Source organism: Lolium rigidum, chromosome 5 (genome assembly GCF_022539505.1).
Source record: "Lolium rigidum isolate FL_2022 chromosome 5, APGP_CSIRO_Lrig_0.1, whole genome shotgun sequence".
NCBI classification, from domain to species: domain Eukaryota; kingdom Viridiplantae; phylum Streptophyta; class Magnoliopsida; order Poales; family Poaceae; genus Lolium; species Lolium rigidum.
The window spans coordinates 222,866,294-222,891,642 of NC_061512.1; the positions used below are offsets into that span (position 1 = coordinate 222,866,294).

The 25,349-nt window shown below is 44.1% G+C and overlaps 1 protein-coding gene and 1 pseudogene across 1 annotated transcript; both read right to left on the minus strand.

Annotated features, from left to right (window-relative positions):
- Positions 1-1,960: 1,960 nt before the first annotated feature.
- On the minus strand, positions 1,961-11,625 carry LOC124658332 (annotated as a pseudogene).
- Positions 11,626-18,066: 6,441 nt separating this feature from the next.
- LOC124655465 lies at positions 18,067-22,120 on the minus strand. The gene is made up of 3 exons (XM_047194354.1): positions 21,855-22,120; positions 20,206-20,394; positions 18,067-18,352 (listed from the first exon to the last, which is right to left on the minus strand). The coding sequence occupies exons 1-3, from the start codon at positions 22,101-22,103 to the stop codon at positions 18,275-18,277; spliced, it is 516 nt and encodes a 171-aa protein (XP_047050310.1). The 5' UTR covers positions 22,104-22,120; the 3' UTR covers positions 18,067-18,274.
- Positions 22,121-25,349: the final 3,229 nt, after the last annotated feature.

Here is a 25,349-nt window from a genome sequence, read left to right on the forward strand (position 1 = left end):
TCTATCTAGCTAGAGCCTGGAGCCGCATGCAGTGATTCATTTGGTTCGATCGATTCGAGCCAATCATATACAGGTGCACTGTGTGGATGATGCATTATTGACCTGTGCATGTCAGCATGCAGTACGCCGCACACCAAGCACGCGCGCGTGGTCGAAGCGGGAGTACGATTTTCCTGTCGGACATCCATGTAAACGGAGAAAAAACAGGGATATATACGTACGTATCACGTAGCACGGGTGCTACTAATGGTCAAGCGGTTGGGTCCGCCCACGCAAGATGGATGCGTCGATCGTCGCCTATCGGTGGACGAACGGGAGCAAACCATATCGTTTCCTTCGCGTGACGCATGCGCCGCCGTCACGGCCGGGCCGATAATTGAGTGACCACGTAGTCATCTCGCCGGGGCCAACACGACACTCCCTCCCTCTGCGTCAATTTTTGTGAGTTCACTACCGTCTCAGGTCCTGACTTCTGCATCGCGCGCGGCTGGCCGGGCAACGTGATTAAGCAGGTGTTGTTAGCAGCCGTGGGGCCGGCCTGGAGACTTGAGTAGCGTCGTATAATCTAATTGGTCTGAGCATAGTTTCTTTTGAAATGGTATAATAAGCATGCGTATCAAGCTTCTCTGTCGCCTTAAACGATCGAGATAGAGATTAGATGCTTGATTGCCACGATCCCGGAAGCACTAGTCAAAGTAATCAACTGCTCTTGGTAGATAGGATAATATATACTACCAGTACGGTGGAAACGAATATTAGGAAAAAGAACCCCAGCTTGCCCATCTGATACCACCTCTCCAGGTGTTGCTAGCAGCCACGGGGCCGGCATGGAGAGTTGCGTATCCATGAAAGCTGTCTAAGATTTGTTAAAATTTAGATATATTTACACGTAACGGAGAGCGTATAATGTTTTCAAAAAATGGTAAGTAGGAGTATCAAATTGTTTGCCGCATTGATGATCGAGATGTATTAGATGCTCAACGGCTATTGGTAGGCTATATAATTAACTATAGTACGGTGGAAGACGTAGAAAAGAGACCCACACTGCCAATTTGCTTCACTTGTTATTACCAACCTGTTTGAGAAACTCAAACTTGAGAGGAATCAAGTGTTTGTATTGATGGTTGAGTTCGGCATTTATGTCTTCCACCAGATGTATACATAGCTTTGACGCGTTGGGTAACTAATGATAAGGCTCTGTGCGGATGCGGGATGACCAAACGATCATGTACGTTGTTAAGAGACCAATGGATGAGACCGGGAAACAAATAAGGGAGGGGGCGGGGGGGGGGGGGTGGCAAATCGAACAAAGCTATAGGGGAACAAAATTGGGGGAAAGCCTCGATGGTAAAATACATAGTTTTCAAGGCGTTTCAGCTTTAAAAAGCAGGCGTATAAATCAAAAAATTAGTAACACGAACTTCTTTTCAAGCCCAGGTATGACGCTAACCATTCATCTGACACCCCTCCATGTACAACTGTTCCATTTGTTGAATTCATCATCTTGAAGTTTTTCGGGTAATTTTGAGTCCCGGAGAGTGCTTGTATGATCTTGCTAGTCTTTGATCTTGATACCTTGAGAAGCTTGATGTAAAAATAACGAGAAAACCCTCACAAATAAGTTTAGATAAAAAGAAATACGGCACTATAAAATGTCATTAAACGATGTCGCAATAAATGCTGTGGACTCCATCCCCGGGGGGATGGATGATGTTACGTTCACCGCCAAAACATAAATATGTACCTTGAATTGTTCCGCATGGAGAATTGAGCGTTTCTTATTTTTAGGTGTTGTCTGATGAATTGTGCGCCTTTTTTGTGAGTTGCCACATGGTCATCTTAATGTAAACTATGCAACCTTTCTTTGAAAGAAATGTAGATTCTTTTTTGAGAGTACGCCGAAGGCGTACCATATCTTTGTAGAAGGCAGAATTTTGAATACAAGATGACTACAACTTGCTGCAGACAACAAGCGTAGTTCGAACTCCACTCCACACCGGGCTAAGTTTCATACACTCAATCCACGTGTAAGTTTCTCTCAAAGGGGAGAAAAAACCATGAATTGTACATACTACTTATATTAGACATCAACACCTCTTGAAGAGTCCTAAACTATTGGTACCAGAATCTCTACCAGAAAGGCCAACACCACAAAGCCAATAGAAGCTAATGTTACCGAGGATGGTATTCGGCCATTGTCCTTCCTGAAGAACATTGCTTCATAGAATGGGATATTGGTGATCACTAGCATCTCACAGAGAAACATTTGGATGGGAAGTACACTAAAGAGTACATTCCACCCACCTGTGATGATGTGACGAAGCCCTCCCACAAGGCAAACAAGGTTGAGTAACGCGATAGTTGCAATGATCACATATTCTGGAGTCGGCGACCCGAATTCCATAATTTCTTGCTCATACCTCTTGGATGCATCTTCATCGCTTACTTTAGATGAAATTACAAACGTCATTTGTGAGAGTCCTAGCACCTTCCGGAGGGTGTCAATGACTCCAAATAGGTACGAGGTTATTCTTTTGACGAACCACATTCTTTGTCCATTCCACCATCCTTTCAAAGTGTCTCCACATGATAATGCCTCGTATAGGCTGTACATGTTCTTCACACAGAAGACATATATGAAGGGTGCGATCCATGGACTAGTAATCTGAACGACACGTGAATATTTGCATTAGTTTTAATACAGAATATACCTAGCGGAGGCGAGGGTTCGCCATATAGTATTATGTATCATTACCTCTGGGAAAAGTGGGGTGCCTTTGAGGAGGGCTAGTGAAGGGATGGTAACATAATATAGTGTTGCAAGTGAATTGGGCGCCCATAGTCCGTATATACAGTATCCCATTTGATGTCGTAATCCTATTTTTCCATGCCCAAACAAGAAGGTACAGTACTTTGAAAGAAAAATCGAGAAATTACCCTCGCTCCATCTCTTGTGTTGCAGGAGTGTCTGAGCAAGTGTTGTTGGACCTAGGCCCAAAAACGCTGGTCTTGTAGGACTGTTGCACACTGACTCCCATCCTCTACAATGTATTGCCAATCCGGTGATTACATCCTCCACTGGGCAACCATATTTTACCCCAATCTCATCTCCCCACTGTGTGTCATTTTCATATGTGCAGGTTGCTAACGACTTTGCTTTCTCTTCAATTTCATATATGTTTTCTTGTATTTTGTCCTTGATTCCCCCATTCCAGTCTTCCTTGTAGTCTATTGTGAATCTCCTGCCGCAAAGGATCTCCCTTCTGTGAAAACACCCAGTGCCAATATATAGAGGACCACCCACACTATCCAAACCGCGCAGCTCCACCTTTAGATTGAGTAGCTATGTTAGTTCCAGAACATGCATAATGATTGCTTATATTATAGAGAACATGAGAGCAGTACTGACCTTATTAAGGACTTCGAGGGAGTTCCCGTATATATTGTTCTTGGTCATGTTGTTGTAATTCTGAGGGTACTGTACAAATCCGATCTTGTGACCCATTTCTTCGTCAAGGAAGAAGCACAGTGAATCTCTGATCGTATCTTTGTTGTTGGAATACATGTCGCAGTCCACATTCATGATGATAGGGCTGTTGCTTATCACTGATGATACCCTTATCTGCATTTTAATAGAACATTCAACACACATTAGAGAAGTCCATTCTGATGAAAGCATTACAACCTTTAGTGAGATATATTTTTAATTTAGTTTGCAAGATGTTATTGGGAATTTCCAGACTGTTATAGAGACATACCTGATAAACAGTACCAGTATCTAACAGTCGGGAATAGAACAGATATATTTTAAACAAAAGTTTTTGGCATTTCTTTCAGAAGGCTGTACAAATAGAAATTCATACATTTTCTCAACTCTTAAATAATTGAGGAATTCTAATTTGGGCTGATTAAGTAATGACGTGAAATGGATTATTAGGGAATGCTATGATTTACATGAAGGGAAATAAAGCACAGTGTAATGTTTTGGTTACTCTTGGGATGCTATGATTTACATGAAGGAAAAGAAAGCACATAGTAAAATTATGAAAAGAATAGTGTAAATAGTATGTCGCTAAGAATCAGTATGATAAAATATGAATATTTGCTAATGAAAACTATGAAGTTGATAATAACTTGTCTAATTAGTATATATGATGGGGCAAGGTTAGTGAGTGCACCAGAGCATTCATTGCCCCAGCTTTGAAATTATGGTGGTGTTGAGGCCTCTTCTCGCGCGCCATGTACACAAGTGTTGGTAGCACATTTCCTTCATTATCAACTGCATTTTGATCCTTGCCATCTATCAGTATCTAGAAAGAGAAAGAAGTTTAGAACTTCATACACCCAAGTATCATGCAAGCATTTACTCCAGTTTGAATGTTAGGAAAGTTGCCTGAACAATTGGCTGGTGATCTTTTGAGCTAATTTCTAAATTCCATTCATCAAATCCCTTATGATTTTCTTTGATTTCTTCAGGAATTTTGCCTGACATAACAGCTGTATCAATTCGCACAGTCATTTCGTCATACATGTCCTGCCGAAAAAATGGAACCACGTCATCAGTTGCAATGCCACATCTTGAGCACTTTGGATAGGTTGTGCACCCTAAATATTGGATTATTAATATATAATTTAGCCATGTGTTCCCAATCCATGCCTGTTCAGTAGCCATTTGATTACATATGTTAACAAAAAGATGTTTGGAATACATGTTTACCTTGATAAATGACCATTCTTTTGGAGTGCACAAATCCTGAAGGCTGAAGCCCATCCGAATGTGAGAAGTAAGCAGCTGGTGACCTAGGCTCAATGTTATATCTCTTGCAAAATGGTATCCAATGCTTTGCAAATGACGAGGCCTCCCACATAGCATAGAAAGTGAGTATTGAGCCTCCGTCGTCAGAAAGGTACACACTTAATTTTTCAGCTGGGTAATCGTAAGCCATGAGCGATAGGGTGGTGGAGATGACAAGACTTGGTGGCTCTGAGTGTGGATCAGCAGTGCATACGAAGATATCCACGCAAGGTAGCTTTTCTCCGTACCTTCCAAATGACATAATAACTGTGTTAATGTTCAATATATGTTTGAATGTTATGTTAGTGCATATGTATAAACATAAGACAATCTCTTAAAAAAGAATAGAAGTTGGCATTCTACAATTCAAACTCTGCAACTGTAAAAACTTGTTCCCTGTTGTTTTATTCAGTTTTGACAGTTAGATGTAAAGTGCCTGGTTTGTGGGTTGAGGGTTCGTTCCAGTCAGCAAGGGTTGAGGTTGTAAAATGGGCTTACTCTTTAAAAGAGCGATCCTTAGATTTAGACTGGTTCACAAGAAAACATCCATCAGAAACTGCCCTTCTCCAAGTTGGATCTGATAGACTGGTTCATTTATAATCCTATTACAGGTCGACAATGCGTGTTTCACTATTTTGACGATGGGATCATGTGCATCTGTGTAAGTCCCTGAGCTTCTACAAAATCAATCGACATACTGAAATATAAATTCTTCGTCGCGCTCTTCGTTGATGTTGACCTGCTGGGTAGTATGCGCCATATAGTCATACTCCTGACTTGCTAACATTGACATTGCACTCTAACAGGAAGATAATTATGCAGGTTAAATAGGTCATGGCGGAGCCAGGGTAGAACCATCGGTGTCAGCTGACACCAAAGCTTTCTTCCGGTGCTCTTAGAAATGTCCATGGGTGACGACATGATGTCAATTTTTTCTTGTGATGTATGATGACCCCACTCATATTTTTAACTTACTCTAGGCGTCACTATCCACTCCATCGTTTTTACATGATTGATTTTGTGTTTAAGAACATCTTCGTCACCAACAAATACACATAGCGCCCCCTAACCTAGCACACCCTAACCTAGCACACCCTAACCTAGCACCCCCAAGGACCCCCCTCCCCCTCCCCCGCATCGCCGCCGCCGGAGGGGGCGCCGGCGAAGCCGGGCGCGCCTCAAGGATGGTGGCGGCGGGGCGGGTTCTTCCCCGGCTCCAAGATCTTCCCCTCGCGTTTCCCAGCGCGCAGGGCGCTGCAGGCGGCAAGGGCGGGCGGGCGCGCCGCCAAGCCCAAGGCTTGACCCGGCGAAGATGCCTCGGGTGGCCGTGGCGGTGGAGACTGTCAGGGGCGTGGCGGCTGTCGGCGCCGGGGCGGGTCCTGCCCTGCATCGTCTTGGCGTAGGGGCGCACGGGGCTGGCCTTGGTGCTGGATGCCGGCGGTTGGACGACGGTGGCACGGCGAACTGGCGGTGGCACGGGTCCAGTCTGGGTCCGATCTGGGGCTACAGACCTGGTCGCTGCTTTGCCTTCTATGGCCTGCTGCGAGGACGGCCTTGGTCGTGTCGTTCGGGTGACCATGGGTAGCGCCGCCGGATTCCTGGCCGGGGTATGCAACTGTTGCCGAGTCTTCTTCTCTGCGGCCGCCATGGGCTTGGCGGTGACGACTTAGCGAGGCGATGATCGATTTCTGAACCTCCTTCATCATCGTCGGGTGGCAGATGGCGACGTGGGGGCCGTTTCGTCCGCATCGAAGAATAAAGGTGGTGGTTCTAGGATTCTTCTCGCACCAAGTTTGAAGATCTGTTGGATGCTTGTTCCCACCAGTCTGGGTGAATTGTCGGGTTCTGGAAGACCCTGCCGGCGAAATTCATTGAGCGATAAATGCCTGAAGATTGCTCGATTGGGTGGTTTCGGTCGAGCGCACCCATGTTTTTTTATCTGACCGTTTGGTTTCAGAGGGAGCGCTTCGAAGCTCTACTGGCTGTTAATATCATGGAGTTCGTTTTCTTTCCATGGTGCTAGCGGAGAAGGTCATCAAGCCAAGATCGGTGGAATAGCTATGATGGTCGGATCTTGGTGGTGAGGTGGAATTGACTTGGTGCTTCATGACTTGAAACATCAGCTGGTATGTGGGGGCGAGGAGAAGTTCAGAGTCTTATCTTTCAGGGTGAAAGCCCAAGGTCTGGCCTTAATTGGTTGTACCTGGCAATGTTCTTGTTGAAGGCATTGTTTTGAGAGACATGATTTTCTTCAGGGTGAAACCTAAGATATATGATCGGACAACGACAACGTTTGTGCACTGTTTCCTTCTTGGAGGCGTCGCTTATGGCGAAGCTGATCTTCTGGTGTTGTCTTGGTGGTGTTAGTGTTGCTGTTTCAAGTTATGGATCTCTATAGCGGGACCTTTTTTTTAATTATTTTTTCTTTTTTGCTGTGTGCATGCTTTATGCCATTAGGGTATGATGTTGTTGCAGAGCTGGGTGTAATTGGTATCTCCGCGATATTAATATATGCTCTTTATCGAAAAACAAATACACATAGAAATAATCAAAAGGAAATTTGCCGTGTGGAAATTTTCAGTTTGCTTGTACCATATGCGCCAGTGTGTTTCTCTTCTTGTGCTACTAGCCAGGAGTTATAATCTTTTTTTTTGTCTATCTACGTGGAAAGCAAGTCCCCTACGTACCTAGCTATCTCACCAACTGTACCCTCGTGCATGATTTGTAAAATGCTTCTAATCTAAATCCATCCAAATTAGGTCCCCACCAATTAAACCAACTATATTCTTGAATCGTGATCCCACATATACTAGAAAATGGAGGACATGTCATATTCAGGTGGATGTCGTGTCGGTATATATAATTATGTTGGATTTGGATGTGTCCGGCTATACGGGCCGTGCGCAACTGGTGAACTCGCAGTGCCATGGACCATGGTGGCACAACAGCCTGCATATTCCTGGATAGAAAATCACTATAGAGCTCGGGCAAATCGTCCGCTACATGTAACGCTTTATGTTGAACTTTTGAAAAGCTCATCTTGAAGTTTCAAGGGTGTAGCCAATGATCTATATTACAAGCATGTAAAAATCTTTGTATTCTATAGACTACACAAAAATAATAAAATCTAACAAACTTTAGAGTTTTGAAAACATGCACTGCTGAAATCCATATTTTCATTATTTTTGTGTATCCTGCAATACAAAGAAATCCCGCGCTGAGATTTTCGGCGCTTGTAGTTTACTTTGGTGGCTACATCCAGGAGTTTTTCATGATTTTTAGAATTTTCGAAATGTGATTTTTAAAATTTTCAAAATAAAGGGCTTTGCTATGACAGATGTTGAAAAAAATAGGACGAGAGGCAAAGGGAGGGTGCCGTATTGGCAGCTGACCGCTGCCGTGTTGCTAACTATGTTGCCGGTTAAAGACATGGACGACAGGCAAAGGGAGGGTGCAGGTGATCTCTCCAGGCGAAGGATGGGTGAGAAGGGTTCTGAGACGCATGGAAGGTCAAGTAACTCTGGCTCCCTAGCTGGCTAGCAAGGTAGCTGCATGGTACTATCTCATACAGCAGCCGTACGTCGCAATCGCACGTCGGTTAACCTAAGCATGAAGATGGACAAACGTACCTGGCGGCGGGACTGGGATTCAGTAACATTAAGCTAGCAGGGCACGGCGTGCCATCACCCCTTCCATCCACCTTCCAATCTGCATCTAACAGCTCACAGCAGGCACAGGCAAAATGAGAAGGACACGCACAGACTTGTACAATGCTTGTCCAGTCTGAATCAAAATTCAGTACTTGCCCAGTCTGAATCAAAAGTGAACTTATAAACTGTACCTTGCACTATTTTAAGTATGCCCAGACTGCAGTTTAATGAACATATATGGAACAAAATGAAGCCAAGAAAAAAATAGTGCATCTGGACTGATATTATACAAAGGACAATTTATCAATATTTGCGACTGAACACTGGAATTCTACACTTAACAGTGAGCATACTTAGCAATCTGTAGCAATTAGGCCATTTTCACTTGTACACTTTGGCCTATAAAGACTATAGTTAGCCTCCAAAATACAAAAGTTAACACCAAAATCCTATATAACCGATTTCTAGAAACTAGAATATATTTTCATCATAGAGACTATCATCATCACAAGTAGGAGCACTCAAGAGCTGAGTAAAACTGCCAATGACATTATATTCTTCATGCAGTACATGTGCTTCTTTCTTGTTGCCATCATTTTGCACTTCGACTTGAGGTTGTACAACAACATCCTTCTTTGGTTGCTGCCAATGAAACATCAGAATATTAGTAGATGCATGACAAGATCATATAGGAATTTCTATATTGCAATATACCTTTGCTCCTTTTGTCGTTGATGGGGCAGATTTAGTTGGCTTGCGCTTTCCCTTGCGCAATTTCTCCATAAAAGTTCTGGTCCTCTTAATATTTTTGGATTGTACCTCTTTTTTCTTCAATTGTGCGGCATTTAGAAAGTTGGCTGTTTGTTGCACATTTGGATCAATATTTTCTTGTTCCTTGCTTGTTTCCTTGCTTGGTTCATTCGTAGCACTAGCAGATGCATTCAGTTTATCCTCCAACTTTGGACCAATGGATTCAATCGCATCTTCTAACATCAAACAACACTCCTCAGAGTTGGCTATTTTTTTGGCTAAGGTGAGAAATTTATATGACAGATTCTTCACTCGAAGCGAAGCTTCTAGTTGTGGATCAGCTACCACGTTTCTTCCTTGTCTGTCCAATATAATTCCTTTCTGTGCATCTCTAGTCCATCTCTTCAACACATAGTGGGCTGGCAATATCTTTATATTCATCAAGTCAAGAACTTTCAGACCATGTGCACACATTATTCCTACCCGGTTGAAGATTCCACAAGTACATGAAACTGTTTGGGTCAAAGGATCACCGGTCACTATGCGCTCCTCCTCAAAAGTTCCATCCAACCTCCCAATAGAAACAACATATATGTTATTTCCATCCAATGCTTTGGCGCATGCACCCATTGATCTTTCATATTCACCTAGTATCAAATGTCACAACATCACCAAAGTGTGCATAGTCAATGATCATTTTAGCATCAAGCCAGAATATGTTGCTTATATGCTCTTCACAATCATATTGCAATTCATAGTGGAATGATGGGTTCTCAACTATTTTGTCTTGAAAATACTTCAACATACTGCCGGCTTGTCCAAAAGCCAACTCTCTTTGCCGCTTGCTTCGTAGATGATTCTTTTGGTCACGACAAGTGTAGCTAAGATTATGTGTCCCACCAACTCGACGACAAGCCAACTCATGTGCTTGTTTTGGCCTAATTCCAGTATCATCGGCTGTTTCAATGTCAAAAGCTTGAATTTCAGAAATTTTCCTTTGTGACGCCATCAAATGCCGGGTCTGTGGTAGATGAAGCAAGTGATTATGTTGTAGCACAACTTGGATGACTTCATAATTTCCAGTCAACCGATTCAATGAAAGAACCAACCGAGCCTCACAATTAGTCCTCGTTTCAGCTCTAAAAAGCTTCGCCACATGATCAGTTTGCCCTTTCCTTCGAACACCCTCATTGGAACAAACAAATCTGCATGAAGTTGCTTTACGGTCAATTTTGCTGATATTGCTGCCTCTCTTCCTAACATCAAAGCCTGTTCGACCGCCATATGCTAGCCAAAATTGCCAAGCATCATCTAGATTTTTGAAGTTCGGACCAGCTCTAGGTACCCACTTCTCAATTCCTGCCATTGCACCTCATCACCGCCACAACAATTTCAGTCAAATTGGAGAAAACAGAGAACACCCAACTGTACACCTCCTCACTCAAATCTGCGAAATTTCAGATAAACATACTAAGTAATCGTTTATAATACCGAGATTTAAAAAATTGCCCAGCAAACACACACATCCATCAACAACAATTTCAGAAACAGATAGGTTTTTACCAAATCTTCATCCAAGTCAGGTACTGCTCGGTGTGGTCGGCGAAGGACGCAGGGCCAGGCGAGGGCGATGGCGCGCGGTGACGGCGCACGGCGGCGGCGGCGGCGCTCGGCGGCCGCGACGCGGCGCGGGGTGGGTCGGCGGTCGGCGGCTCCGGTGGTGCGGCGGCACGGGACGGGTCGAGGCTTGCCTGGTGCGGCGGCGCGGGGCGGGCGGCGCTCGTCGGCGGCGCGGGACGGTTCGGGGCTTGGGCGTGCGGCGGCGCGGGGTGGGGGCGACGCTCGGCGGCGGCGCTCGGCGGCTGCGGCGCGCGAGCTCGTCTCCGCTCAACGGCGCCGCGCGGAAGCTGTCGCGACCGCCCGCGAAAGCCTCTGGTCGTGCCCGCGTTGGTGAAAAGTCTGTGCGTGTCCTTCTCATTTTGCCTTTGCCTGCTGTGAGCTGTTAGATGCAGATTGGAAGGTGGATGGAAGGGGTGATGGCACGCCGTGCCCTGCTAGTGTAATGTTACTGAATCCCAGTCCCTGGCGGCGAGCCTGTCCCTGAAGGGGCGGCGGCTGACGGGGCTCCAACGCACGGACTGCGTGATGACCCAGTACGCCGAGTACCAGAGCTCGGCCGCGAGCATGCCCAGCCACGCCGCCCTGCCCTCGCCGGCGGCCGGCACGTGGGTGGCCCGGTAGTAGAGCACCAGGAGTATACCGGCGGCCACCGTGACGGCGTGGAGCCGGTACACCGCCCTGCCCCCGATACTCTCCGTCGCGAACAGCCGCCTATCCGTCTCCATCTCGCTGCCGGGCCTCTGTTTCTCCCTTGCGAGTCTCAAATTTCCCTGGAGACACTGACAGGGCAGTGCTCAACCCCGGTGCTCACATATATAGTGGCAACTGGCAAGGCGGAAAATGCAGTTCTAGTGGCGCTCACTAGCTTACCGTTTAAAACATCGGTTTTGCTATGTCTCAGTCAACTGAGATTTTCTTTAGTCTAAGTCACCCGCAAAAAAGTTCTTGAGTTGCACTTTTCTGTTAAAAAAGTGCAATTGCACTTTTCTGCCAGAAATGTACATCTGAACCGAGTTGCACTTTTCTTTAAACTGCAGTCGCACTTTTCTGAGGTGACTGAGACTTAAAAAAATATCAGTCAACTTAGATATAGACACACCCTTAAAACATACATTCTCGAAAAACGATGTGATGCATGCAGTCTATGTAGGCACTAGTTCTCGAAAAACTCTCGGAGTAAGTTACAAAGTTTTTTTTATAAAAGACACAAATATTCATATATTTAAGTTTCATACTTTGTACCCACACGTGGCTGCTGCATCAATTGCATGCATGCACAGAAAAATATATTTTTTAAAATTCTAATTATACAATTTTCATGTGCCGTAAACTAACGCACCTTTTCCTGTGGTGCGAATTACGAAAAAAAATACTCCCTATGTTCATGAAAGGTGATACATCCTTTTAGAAACAAAGGGAGGAGATGATAAGGCTAATTAAGGTCACCGGCTCAGACCCTCCAGCTCCCCGTTGCCCGCTAGGGTGTCAAGGTGGGATTTCATTTATAGTGTATTTTAATTTTTCTAGTTTAAATTCTAGTGTCAAAATTTAAACTATTATAAAAAATAAAATGCATTACAAGTGAGACTTAAGTGGAATCCCACTTAATTAACACCCTAAATGCCCGTCAGCTACTAGACCTAGCTACCTTGTCGTTTGGATTGATCGGTCGAGCCGTGTTGCAAGCCCCGAGCCGGATGTGTGGGCGTTTGGCGATAGAATATGTGCGGCACGTATGTAGTCGCGCTACAGCCACTACACAAGTCCTCTACTACCAGCTCATCCATCCGTGTCCAAATCGAGACAAACAAACAAACAAATAAAATGATACGTATCACGTAGCACAAGACCTGATCGTCAAGCGCTAGCTTGGCTCCGTCCACGTACGGTGCGCGTGCTGTCGTCTGGCGGTGGACGAAGCCAGCATACTATATGGGCCGTCCCTTTTTCTTTTGTTCCTTATAATATCTATGCATGTAGGCATACATTACTTGTTTTCATAAAAATAGCATACAAAGTTGATACCCAGGCAAGTAAAAGAAAATAAGGATGATATAAGCGGAAAACTGTTGCAAACCACTGGTGCCGCAGCTATCAAGTACCCCTGTCCTTTGCGATCGTTGCAGAAGAAGAGTACCAGCAGCTGGTCCAACTTTGGTGTTGGCTATGAAGCGTTAACGGGTCGCCACTAGCTCCGTAAGATCGAAGGTCAGGAGCAGCTTAAATCCTGTTCGGCGAACGTGAGGAATCGGATCTATCCCTGGATGAATCCAGGACGGATGATATTCCTCAGGTGACTCTAGAAGAAAATGTTATTCTAATCGCTTCTTATTCCGAGGAGGAGATTAGGAAGACGGTCTTTTGATGGAGCATAATAAGGCACCAGGATCGGATGGTTTTCCAGCCGAATTCTATTAGTCTTTCTGGGATATTGTGAAGACTGATTTATTGGAATTGTTTACGGAGCTTCATGCGGGACAATTGGATCTATTCCGTATCAATTTTGGTGAAATCATTCTTTTACCGAAAGTTACTATTGCGCAACGGATCCAACAATTCAGACCCATATGCCATTTTAAATATTTGTTTTAAAATTTTCACAGAAGTAGCTACTATTTGACTGAATTCAGTGGAAGATCATGTGGTGCGATCTTCTCAGACGGCTTTCATGCAAGGCAGATACATCCTAGATGGAATTCTCACTTTGCATGAAACAGTTCATGAGATGCACCGCAAAAACTTGAACGGGATCATACTCAAAATCGACTTTGAAAAAGCCTATAATAAAGTTAAATGGTCCTTTCTTCAACAAATACTTCAGATGAAAGGATTTTCTGATGAGTGGTGCGCTCTAATTAATAATGCCATTTTGGTGGTAGTGTTGCCATAAAAGTCAATGATGACATTGGAAAATACTTCCAGACAAAAAAATGTCTCAGGCAAGGCGATCCATTGTCCCCGATGCTCTCTAACATTATGGCGGATATGCTTGCAATTACGCTAAGTTCGATGGCTAAATTGAAGGTGCGGTTCCACATTTGGTTGATGGGGGCCTATCAATTCTTTAGTATGCGGACGATATAATTCTATTTATGGATCATGATTTGGCAAAGGCTCGTAATCTGAAGTTAATTCTTTCAGCATTCGAGCAATTGTCAGGTTTTAAGATCGACTTCCATAAAAGTGAGTTATTTTGTTTTGGCGAAGCCATAGATGATGCCAATCTTTATGCCGAGTTATTCGGTTGTGGGCTTGATTATTTTCCAATTAGCTATCTTGGTATTCCGATTCATCATCGGAAACTAACTCTGGCTGAATGGAAAATCATGAAAAAACGACTTCAGAAACGCCTTACTAGTTGGAAAGGAAAGGTTCTATTCCTTGGGGGGGAGATTAGTCTTCATAAATTCAGTACTTACAAATATGGTACTGTATATGATCTCTTTCTTCCAGCTGCCCAAAGGAGTCTTGCATCGATTAGATTACTTTCGATCAAGATTTTTCTGGCAAGGGGATAGTGAAAAGAAAAAATATCGGTTGACAAAATGAAGTGTTGTATGCCGTTCAAAAGATCAAGGTGGACTTTGTGTTCATGATCTAGAAGTTTAAAACAGGGCCTTGCTAGGAAAATGGTTGGCCATGTTATTAACGGAGAACGGTTTATGGAAACAACTGCTGCGGAAAAAGTATGTAGCCTCAAAGGCGATATCCCAGGTTATTTGAAAACCGGGGGATTCACACTTCTAGGTTGGTATCATGGCACTAAAGAAGTACTTTTTTCCGTTTGGCTCCTTCTCCATTAGAAATGGGGCGGAGATACGTTTTTGGGAAGATCAATGGTTGGGAACAACCACTCTCCACGAACAGTATCCGACCTTGTACAATATTGTTCGTTATAAAGGGGACACCTTGCAGAAGGTGATGGAATCTTCTCCACCCTCGGTAACGTTTAGACGTGATCTTATTGGTCCCCGTCTTGACTCTTGGAACGAACTGCTTCAACGGTTAGATTCAATACAATTATCTACGGGGTCTGATGAATTCCGTTGGAGTCTTACGAAGAATGGTGTTTTCTCAGTAGCCTCAGTGTATAAAGCACTTCGCATTCCTACCCAACCGATTTTAAATAATAAGTCCATCGGAAGATGAAGATACCATTAAAAATGAAGATCTTCGCATGGTATCTTTGTCGAGGTGTGATTCTTACTAAAGATAACCTTGTAAAATGCAACTGGCAGGATAGCAAGAAATGTATGTTCTGTCACGAAGATGAGACAATAAAACACATTTTCTTTAACTGTCGGATTGCTAGATCTATATGGTAAATCATTCAGATAGGTTCTACCATGTACCAATCCCGTAGTATAACCAATATATTTGGTAATTGGTTAAATTGGGTGGATTCAAGGTATAAAACGATTGTCCGAGTGGGAGCAATTGCAGTTGTATGGTCGCTTTGGCTGTGTAGAAACGATAAGGTTTTTAATGACAGAAATTCCTCTATCATGCAGGTTATCTACAGATGTACAACTATGCTTCGTTCATGGTCACCGCTCCAACGCTCCATGGACCGAGACCTATTTGTGGAGGTCTCTACACGTTTGGAGAATACGGCCAAGGACTTTATTACCCAACATGGGTGGCAGCATAGTCGTAGGATAGAAGCCAATGAAGTCGTTGACTAGTTGGTTTTTTTCCTTTATCCTTTATGTAATCATTTCTCTTGGATACTGGATTCATAAACGACGTGTGCATCTTAGCTATGCAGAGGCTGGGTGTAATGCCTGATACTTCGAGTAATAAAGCGCCCTTTATCGAAGAAAAAAATAACACCGTAAGACTAGGTCTAGCCTGATAAAGAACATCGATCGAAGGAGCATCCTGCGCCTCTTATGTTGGATCCACGGCCAGCGACACGCCGACACCCCGCCCTTCATCAGGCGTTGGAATCCCCACCGTCTTCCGCAAACCAGCAAGAGTTAACACCACTGTACTGCAAGTGTAGCCCATCTCCGCCGCCACGCCAAAACATGTTATTGTGATCCAACTTCATATAAACGCTAACTTCTGACAAGAGGAAATAAACCCGTCGCCGAGAGGCGTGGGCCGAGTGTGGATCGTAAAACCTAAGCCGCCACCTGGGATAAGTTGAATCGGTGAAGTTTCCCGACGTTGTGTAAACTCTCTCCACGATAGTAAAGTTTTGTTGGGTGGTGCTTATAATTTTTTCGTCTCACTGTTGGAGGGATTTTCCAAGTTAAAATCCATGTGCTATGTTGGTTTGATTTATCTTCTGTCTCTATTGCTTGTGGTGATTGTAACAAGACGCGACACTAGATAAAAGCACTCCAGCAGTTTAGACTCTACAAGCCTTTCTCCGATTACAGTAACACCTTTGACGCGTAGGAGCATAGGCTGAAAGACCATTATTCCTGGCACCTTTCACATCGGCCCCATCATGACGCCGACTAAGGAAACTCAAAAACTTAGAACATTAGGACTAAAACACACGCACAAACGAGAACTGTAGCTCCCCTCTCTCTTGTGACGCCAAAGCGGTGATCGGAGGAGAAGTGGAGGGGCAGACTCACCGGCGGGCAAACACCATATCATTTCCCTGCCTGACGCACACGCCACCGTCACGGGTGGGCCGATAATTGAGTCATCGCCGCCTCGCCGGGGTCAACACGACTCCCTCTGCATCGATCCAAAGCCGCGAGAAACTTGTATCGGTCGACGTTGAGTGAACACCTGGGGCCATGTTATGTTAGACAATGCGCTGTCCACTGTCAGGGTTCCGACTTTTGCAGCGCGGCTGGCTAGGCACGTGATTAAGCAACGGGAGATCGACTTGATAGCAGCCGTGGGGCTGCCCTGCAGGAGATCGACTTGATTAAGCACCAGAAAGTTTTGAATTGGTAAGCAGGAGTATCGAATTGCTTGTCGCCTTGACGATCGAGATCGGGAGATAGCGATTACTAGATGCTTGTTTGCCACGACCCCGGCCGGACTGCTGTTCGTACTAGGATGATACCACTGCTTTTTAATACTCGTACGGTGGAACATAAACAGGAAAGAGACCTTGTCTTCTCCTTGGCTCGGTCCATGGTTGGAGTAATTAATACCGAGGGAGATCGCTTAGCAGCCTACAGTGTCTGTCTGTTCGTGGGTACCAATAGATTCTCGTGGCACTTCTTTAAAAATCGGGCTACTCTCCTTTTCATTACTTGCATAGCAAAAGAAAACATTATTAGTCACAAAGTTTTAGAAATGCAAACAAGTGTTCAGCATCGAACTCCCACTACGAGTATCGGCATGTACGAGGAAAGTATCATGTTACAAAAACACACAAAAGAAAAGATCCTAGGATATACATGGGACAAATCCAACACGAATACTTGATCACCAAAATACTACAAAGCCATCATCATCCAAAGAGCCGGTCTTTGATCGTGGACCAACAGTTTGGAGAGAAGATGCCACGATGTTCGCAGTCATCAGCATCACTTGCTGCGCTCCATATTCTTGAGCTGCTCGCTATCGTGGCCCTTGTGCAATCTGGTGGCGCTTAGAGAAAAGAAAAAGGGCTCGTACGTCAAGATCTCCTGCCTCATCCTTTCAATCGCCAGTCGTATCCTGCTCCATATATTTGTTTCCAGTCCACGTCCAGCGAATAAGAGGCCAGACAGGGGTGACGGAGATGCAGAAAAACACAGATAGACAGCCAGAGATATCTCGAGAACACGAGACTTGTCTGCTCGACAATAGGACGAGGACAAGGGTGGGAGCAAGACTTGATTGATCGACTGGCTTCTCCGAGTTGGCGACGCAACCGGGGAAGGACACCAATTTGGAGCAAGCAGCCGGGTCAGTCGGTCGTCGTCACGTGAAGCAGGCCGGGTTGGCGAGCAAGATTCACGCTCACGTATCAATGGCAATCACTGGAGCTGGGTGGACTCACCAGTCACCATAGTAGTAGTATCCTTGTTCATGCTGAATTTGGTTTCAACCAAAATATTCTCTTGCAGCAAAGAACTCCCAGCAGTGGAACACAAAAGGCAAAAAAAAAAAAGCATTTCAGATCCACCCTCAGTTAGGCATGTGACAGTTACAATGACCAAGGACTTCCAATTAAGTATCTAGTGGTTACTGCATTTTAAGATGCCAAGACCTCCCAAACGAAGGCATGCCTGGGATTTAGTTGAAACTATAGAGCCCAGTTTAATTGGAATTCACTGAACTGGAGTCATCAAGTTGAACGGTGCAGGCTTCAGTACTTATTACCAGCGAGGTAATGCTATTCTAGCTAACGTAATTCGTCGCAGATTTGCAGGAGTTGGCATTTACAGGGACTCAGGAACTCAGACTTCAAAACAGAACATGAAATGTGGGTTCAAGAGAACCCCCAGGTGATTCGTCCAAACAAAACTTCAAACTGGATGTGAACGTTTCTTCCGAATCACTTCCGCTTAGCGCTCTCTTCCGCTCGAGTAAAGGCATCCGTGAGCACATCAATAGCCCAGTCCTTGGCATCCTCCTACAAGGGAAAGATGTGAGGATAACTCTTAGCGAAAGCGAAGATAGATCAAGCCTTAAAAAGTATGAGGATTCCTGCAGCCTAACCTATCAACACTGAAGCATGAAAAGAGGTGTGGGTAAGGAGAACAAGACAAATTGATCACACATGCATACATATATGGAAAAGTGATAAAATATGCATGCGCCTTGCTTTAACTGAAGGTATGTTTGAGTGACTAATGCCTTGAGAATTACTACATTCAGTGAAAAGATATGCTGAAAACAGCAAGCGTGTTTCCCTATGCCAAACATATTGTTGAATACTCCCTCCGGTCCTAAATATAAGCCATATAATTTCTGGCACGGAAATTAAGAAACGCATATTTAGGAAAAATTACACCATGTTTGGCTAGGGTTAACCGTAAGTAATTGCCGTGAGCTAATAGAGGACTTTGCATAAGATAAGTAAACCTAATCAAATCTCCAAAAATATTGCCCGTACAAGTAGGCCAACGCAATAAACCTTATATTGTGGATTTTTTCTCAAAAAATTATATGGCTTATATATAGGAACGGAGGGAGTATAGAACAGTAAAAGAATCATCAATATAAGGCAGAGATGACGGGATAAGTCTTGCAATAAGCTCTAAATCAAAAGTTAGCATCAGGCCTCAAAAAGGTATGGAGCTAGCAGCTACTGAATTAGCTGAGGATGCAGGTAAGATTCACATATGAGGAAAGAAGTGCCTTCCGGCCTAACCTATCCACAATGAAGCATGAACCGAGGTGCGGGTAAAGGAGAACGAGTCAAATTGATCACATATACATACATATATATATAAGTGATACAATGTGTATAGATTTGCTTTAAACTAATGGCATGTTTGAGTGGCTAATGCCTTGAGAACTACATACATTCGATGAAAAGATATACTGAAAACAGAAAGGATGTTTCCTTGAGATATCTTTTAAGCTACAGATTCTATTATACTACTTTAGAGGAATGCCTATCAATCGAATCATGAAGTATATAACCAAATAACGGACAAGGACACGAGGTATGCCAAATATGTGCACGACATGCAACAAATATAACCGCATAAATATAGTATATTGTTGAATATAGAACAGTAAAAGAATCATCAATATAAGGCAGAGATGACACGACAAGTCTCGGCACAAGCTCTAAAGGAAAAGTTAGTTCCAGACCTTAAAAATATATCGAGATAGCAGCTACTGAATTGGCTGACGATGCAGGTAAGCATATTAGAAAAGAGGTGCATTGCGACTAACATATCAACAATGAAGAATTAAAAGAGGTGTTGGTAAAGGAGAACAAGTAAAATTGATCACACATACATAAATAATATATATGGAAAAGTGATCCAATATGTATAGCCTTGCATTAAACTAACAGCATGTCTAAGTGACCAATGCCTTGAGAATTACATTTAATGAAAAGATATACTGAAAATGGAAACCATGTTTCCTTGAGATATCTTTTAATCTACAGGTTCTATTATACTACTTTAAAGTAATGCCTATCAGGCTATAACTCGAATCATGAAGTATATAACCAAATAACTGACAAGGACAAGAGGTATACCGCACATGAGTAAAACATGTAACAAGCCTGGCCACGGAAATGCACAAGTGACCATGCTAGTTATAAACAACTATAGCAGTAAATTGTTGTAACATAGAAAAGTGCAATCTACGGTGAATCATCAATAAATCTCTTTTCAGCATGGAAGTAAGACAGTGGATCAAGTAAACTAACTCTGCAAAGATATAAAACACCATAAATTATCACATAATTAGTGTATGAAAACGCATTGATGAGCTGATAATGAAGTTCTGTCAAACACTAACCAGACGCATTGGTTCCCCTGTTCTTAAGCGGGCTTGCGGACGGGCTAACTTTGATTCAAAGGGAGTCCTTGGCCTGACTTCTTGGATTTCATCCCATTCTTCACGTGAAAGCATCCGCACTGTTCCCTGCTCAGGGTGACTATTCTTTATCTTGCGCTCTCTCCTTTCTTGATCTGTAGCTTCATGTTCCTACCCAGAAAACATGCAACTAAGATTCAGAACTACCAATTCTGAACACAAACAAGATTTTGCTTGAAATATACAAGCAAATATTGTTGACTAAGTTATTTGATTGGCATACAAAATATGCAGTAGGTACATAATCTGGCCTCAAACAGCAAGTTTGATGATTACAAGACAAGGATGCACATATCTTATGATATCATGAAAGGTGATCATAAGGCTGCTAATGGCCTCGAAACCAAATTGAATCCAGCCCAGATCAATCGAAAGAGAATGGATGACCAACCCTAAGTCCCTAACCAATCCACCAAATTTACCCTGTAAGGCAAACTAAACCAACCTAACTATAACAGTCACAATTTTTCTAGAACAATCCCAAGTACTAGTTCGGACATTCAAGGAAACAGTTCTCTTTGAAGCTCTACAAACTGACGATACGTTCTCTCAAGCACAACACAATTTACCACATGAGTTACCATAACACGGTTTAAGTAGCATTGCTTGCGAGTCAAATCGGGTGGTCGCAGAGTTGACTCAAACCGGCAGCGGAGGAGGCTCAAAACCGGCAGCAGTGGCTACAATTGGGACTTGGCGAGCAGCGATGTCTTTTGCTTGCGGGGTAACGGGCGAGGAGAGACAGTCGGCATAGGGGGCGGAGGAAGCTCTGGCCAGTGGCAGCGGATGAATCTCTGGCCAAAGGTGGTGGTACAGGCCCTAAACCAAGTAGTTGACCCGTAATGATTCGTGACCCTCAAGACCTTTCAGCTCTCGGGTGCCATTTTTTCAGCAATGGGATAGATCTCAGACTGTGGATCCAGTCCATGGTTTGAAACAATCTATGACCGCAGAGCTGCAGGCCAAACCAAACTAATCCAACCCAGACCGAACCACTCCACCAGCTCAATCCATTCTGACCAATCCGAGACAAACTAAATAGAAAACCAAATGGAAAACCTAGTCTCAGCCCAAACCATTTCCAGTCTTACGATTAGTTAGTGAAATAACTAACATTAAACCTTACAGTATATTTTTGAAATAATCCACTAGCGGGGGGATAGTCAGATTGTAATATCAAAGAAAAATAACTGCACCTGCATAACCAAAAACTAGACATGCTCTGTTCACTATTCTACCTAAAATAGAAGAGCATTTCACCGACTGAAATCCTGGAATATCTCTTCGATGAATGTATTTGATGCACCGTTGACAGCACTAGCATGAATGGACACCTCTAATACACTGCTCGTTCCTAGAGGTTACATTTCTACAGGCTCATATCTTGCAATCCAAAATATCTGCTAACGCGCCATGATTCAGCTTAAGGTTTCACGTATACACAGTACTCTGATAAAATTATTAGCTATGTGTTCAATCTTAAACGAAATAAACTTTATGTTCAGTCAAATGCACAGCAGTTGCATCTGTAAAATAACCCTAGGCAACACCGTCATGGGGGTGGGGGATACCATCATGAGGAGCTTGGTGAAGAGGGCCACGGCGGCGGCGGTGAGGATCATGGGCAAGGTAACGGAGTCGAGCCAGGCAAGCGACTCCGGCGTCGGCACGAAAAACTCGTCGCGCGCCGGGTCGCGCCGACGCCGCCGAGAGCGCTCCCGTTCCGCCACGCTCAGCCGGAGAAGATTCCCCGTAGATCCCTCGGCCAACGCGGCCTGCCTCATGGCCGCTCCTCCCCGGCGCAGCACTGTCCGCAGCATCGCCGCCTCCACGCCCGCCGGCGACTCAGACAAGACGACGGGGGCAGTGTTTTTTTTTTGGGGTTGCTCGTTAGAAATGAGCCAATGTGATAGCTGATAAGGCCCAGCTAAATATCAGGCACATTGAGGCCTACAGTTTTAGCCCAGGTTTGAGATTTGGTTTTCTTTCTTATTTTCATTTTCCATTCTTATAAAAACATTTTAAAGTAAACAAGTTCGAATTTATTTTAAATATAGGACAGAGTAAAAAAGAGACAATCATGACCCTTTTTTCAAATAACTCTAGTATCCTAGCCCTTTGATTCAAATGACCTTATGGAGGATTGGAATGCGTACAGATTTTTTGTTTGTGGGATGTTTGAATTGAAGGGTTTTCAACCCGCTATGGGCGTTACCTAAGGATTCCATCATATATATGCTAGATAAAAAGTATCTGTCATCTCAAACATATTGGAATGATTTATATTTTGTCCTATTATGTAATTAAACATCCCTTAAAAAATATCCCTTCAGTCTTGTAAAAGTCAAAGTGGCATGGCGCTATGAGTTTACCACCTATGTTTTCACATATAAATCTCGTTTTCTGGTGGCAAGTGCTAGCAACCAGCCGGTGTAGACGGCTTGAAATTTTTCCATACATGGTTTTTCCTAGGATTCCGTTGATAAAATCATGCCACTGGCAAAAAAAAAAAAAAATGAACGTGGCATACATTTTCAAAAGTGCAACATCTTTTTGCAATTTTTTTTTTTGAGAATCTACATGTAGCAAAAAAATACTTTTGCAATATTTCGACTTTTCGAACATGCCTATGTGATTTTTTTGTGTGTAACCAATCCTCATTTGTTTGGAACTAAATACAGGAATCATATCGCATCTCCAACAATATTTTTGTCTAACTCATCCAACATTACAGAAACATGTATGCCACATTAGAGCAATGTCTTTGTATCATATGCAATATTTCGACTTTTCGAACATGCATGTAGCAAACTGCAACACCGTATGTAACATCAACACATCACTAACCTTGACCATCACGAGCTCGTTATCCCCGAGATAGCCAAAGACAAATTAGGCTCGTCGAACCTCATCACCACCAGATCCGATGACCCTTAGCTCATCCGCTCGGTCACGTACCTTCCCTGAACACGTAGCATGCATACAACTCCGGATTGGAACTTCCTCCACGGCATCCATGGCGTGGGTGCTCAGCCAATCACTAGCAGTGGCATGCGCTAGCGGTATCACGGACAACGAGCAGACCTTAGGAGCTCGTTGATGTCTACTTTGACCGGCGCCGCGGTGGGATATATCGTCCATAGCTATCACGGAAAACTCGCATTCAGGCATCAGGCGTGGGTGACACCCTCGCCGTCGACCTGGTGCAAGGGGGGGCAGGGAAGAAGTTGTGCCCTCACCGCCAGCATGGTTAGGGAGTGAGGTGCAAGAGGGATAGAGATGCAAGCAAAGCGAAATAGTCACGTGACAGATAGACCCGGTTGTAGCTATAAACGGTTGACAACAAAAGTTTTTTCCTTCCCTTACGTGTGAACTAAAAAAAAATACATTGATCGACCTCTCTATCTCAACTACCTCCTCCACCTCGGCATCCTCCATACGTTGGTCCCCCCTCCGTTCGGCCTCGCTGGCAACAGAAAGGTGGGGGACCCGATCTATTGATTTTAAAAAAAGTAGTGGTTTCAATAGATTAGGTTAGGGTTATGGTAGATATCTTTTTTTTTTTTGCCTCTGCACCAATGGAGATGGCCTTGTCTACAATAAATGAGCTTTGACTGTTCATTGATCTCCTTTCCTACTTCAATGGTGATGTTGGAATATTAAAATTCTATATGTATGGGCCATCCACCATATTGATTTTGGATTTTTTTTCATGGTTGTCCCGAGGAGGATTGTCCTCTCAATATTTGTTCGGGGTGCTACGTTCTCGGCAGTGGTGATTAGTACTTTCAACTCCCGAGCAATGTGGGCCAGGTTGTTCGGTTGCTTTACCTGAGATATCGGTGTTTGTACTTCTTTTTTTGATGTTGTTGATTACTTTAATGGATGTGCGCATGCACATAGTGTTGGCACTACAACCCAAATTAAATTTTCATTTGTTGGTATTAATATGTATGTGATTTTTTATCTATGTTATTGTTCTCCGGCTGCCTTCAGAAAATTATGAGATTGTGTAATGGAAGAATAAATAGTTTAAAGAGCTCGAAGATTTGCTCGTTTCTTTTAGACTTTATTTTGCTAACTATAAATAAACCATGGTATTCATTAACAAAAGAAAACCTTGTGAAAAGCTTATGTACTTCTACCATTTACAATAGGAAGAAAACCATTTGTGGGACATCCTTATAGATTACGATCCTAAGGGGTCTGAAATGAATCGATCAAGGGCCATCAAAAGTCGTGAATTTTACTAAGTTGATGACTTACTCGTTGCCTATGTGGCCGTGTGAGTTAGCACAATACATCTAAGCCCTTTCTCTTTCTCTCCGCTCGCTTTCCTCCAGAGCCATGAGAGTCGCCGACCTTTGACCGGGCCATCCGACGGCCTCTCCGCCAGATTAGCTGGTTCTGGAGCGGCGCCGGAGTAGCTAGGTAGTAGATCTTGTAGGTTTTTCTCTGTTTTGGCGTTTTGCCGTGTTTGGGCGACTGCCCTGTAGTTTGGAGCGGTAACATCGATTTCTCCTACCGAATCCATGGTGTAGGGTCTCTCCTTTCTCTGTTGATGCTCCTCTGGTTGGAGAGTAGCTGGGATAGGAGCGACGTCGTCTCCCTCAATAAATCGGTGGATGCAGGTCTTCTCCACGTGCAAGATAGCAGCAAGGTTGTGGTACTCCTGTCCAGCCGTGGAGGTGAGGGGGATTACCATGGCGGCGTTGCGAGAAGTGCTTCATTTCAGCTCCTAGCCGGCCTGGGTGGCGAGGGGGAGCGGCGGCGCAGCATCTGGAGCTGGATTGGAGTTCCTATTTTGTTTGCCGATGTCGACTACAGCGGAGAAGCAAAGTGCTGCAGTCAACTCTGGCCTGACGTGGTGGCGAGGGGAGGGGTTGCGGTGGTGATGTTGCTTTCTGCGGCTGTCTTCATCGGATCTTGCCGAAGTGGTGCTATGAAGCTGTGTTGTTCAGCTTTCCTCGTGCGAAACACATGGCGTCCGAGATTGACGTTGTGACCTTTGGCCGAGACGGCGGCCCGAATTCTACCTCCATGGTGGAGGCCCTGTCTGAATCCAG

Bases quoted from the DNA above. Each gene is read 5' to 3' on its own strand.
- LOC124655465 (XM_047194354.1), bottom strand. From the start codon at position 22,103: ATGCTGCGGACAGTGCTGCGCCGGGGAGGAGCGGCCATGAGGCAGGCC. The intron at 20,395-21,854 runs GTATCCCCCACC...TTTTCTGGGTAG, and splicing joins TCACCAAGCTCCTCATGATG to GAACATGAAGCTACAGATCA. The intron at 18,353-20,205 runs GTTAGTGTTTGA...TTTCCCTTGTAG, and splicing joins CAGGGGAACCAATGCGTCTG to GAGGATGCCAAGGACTGGGC.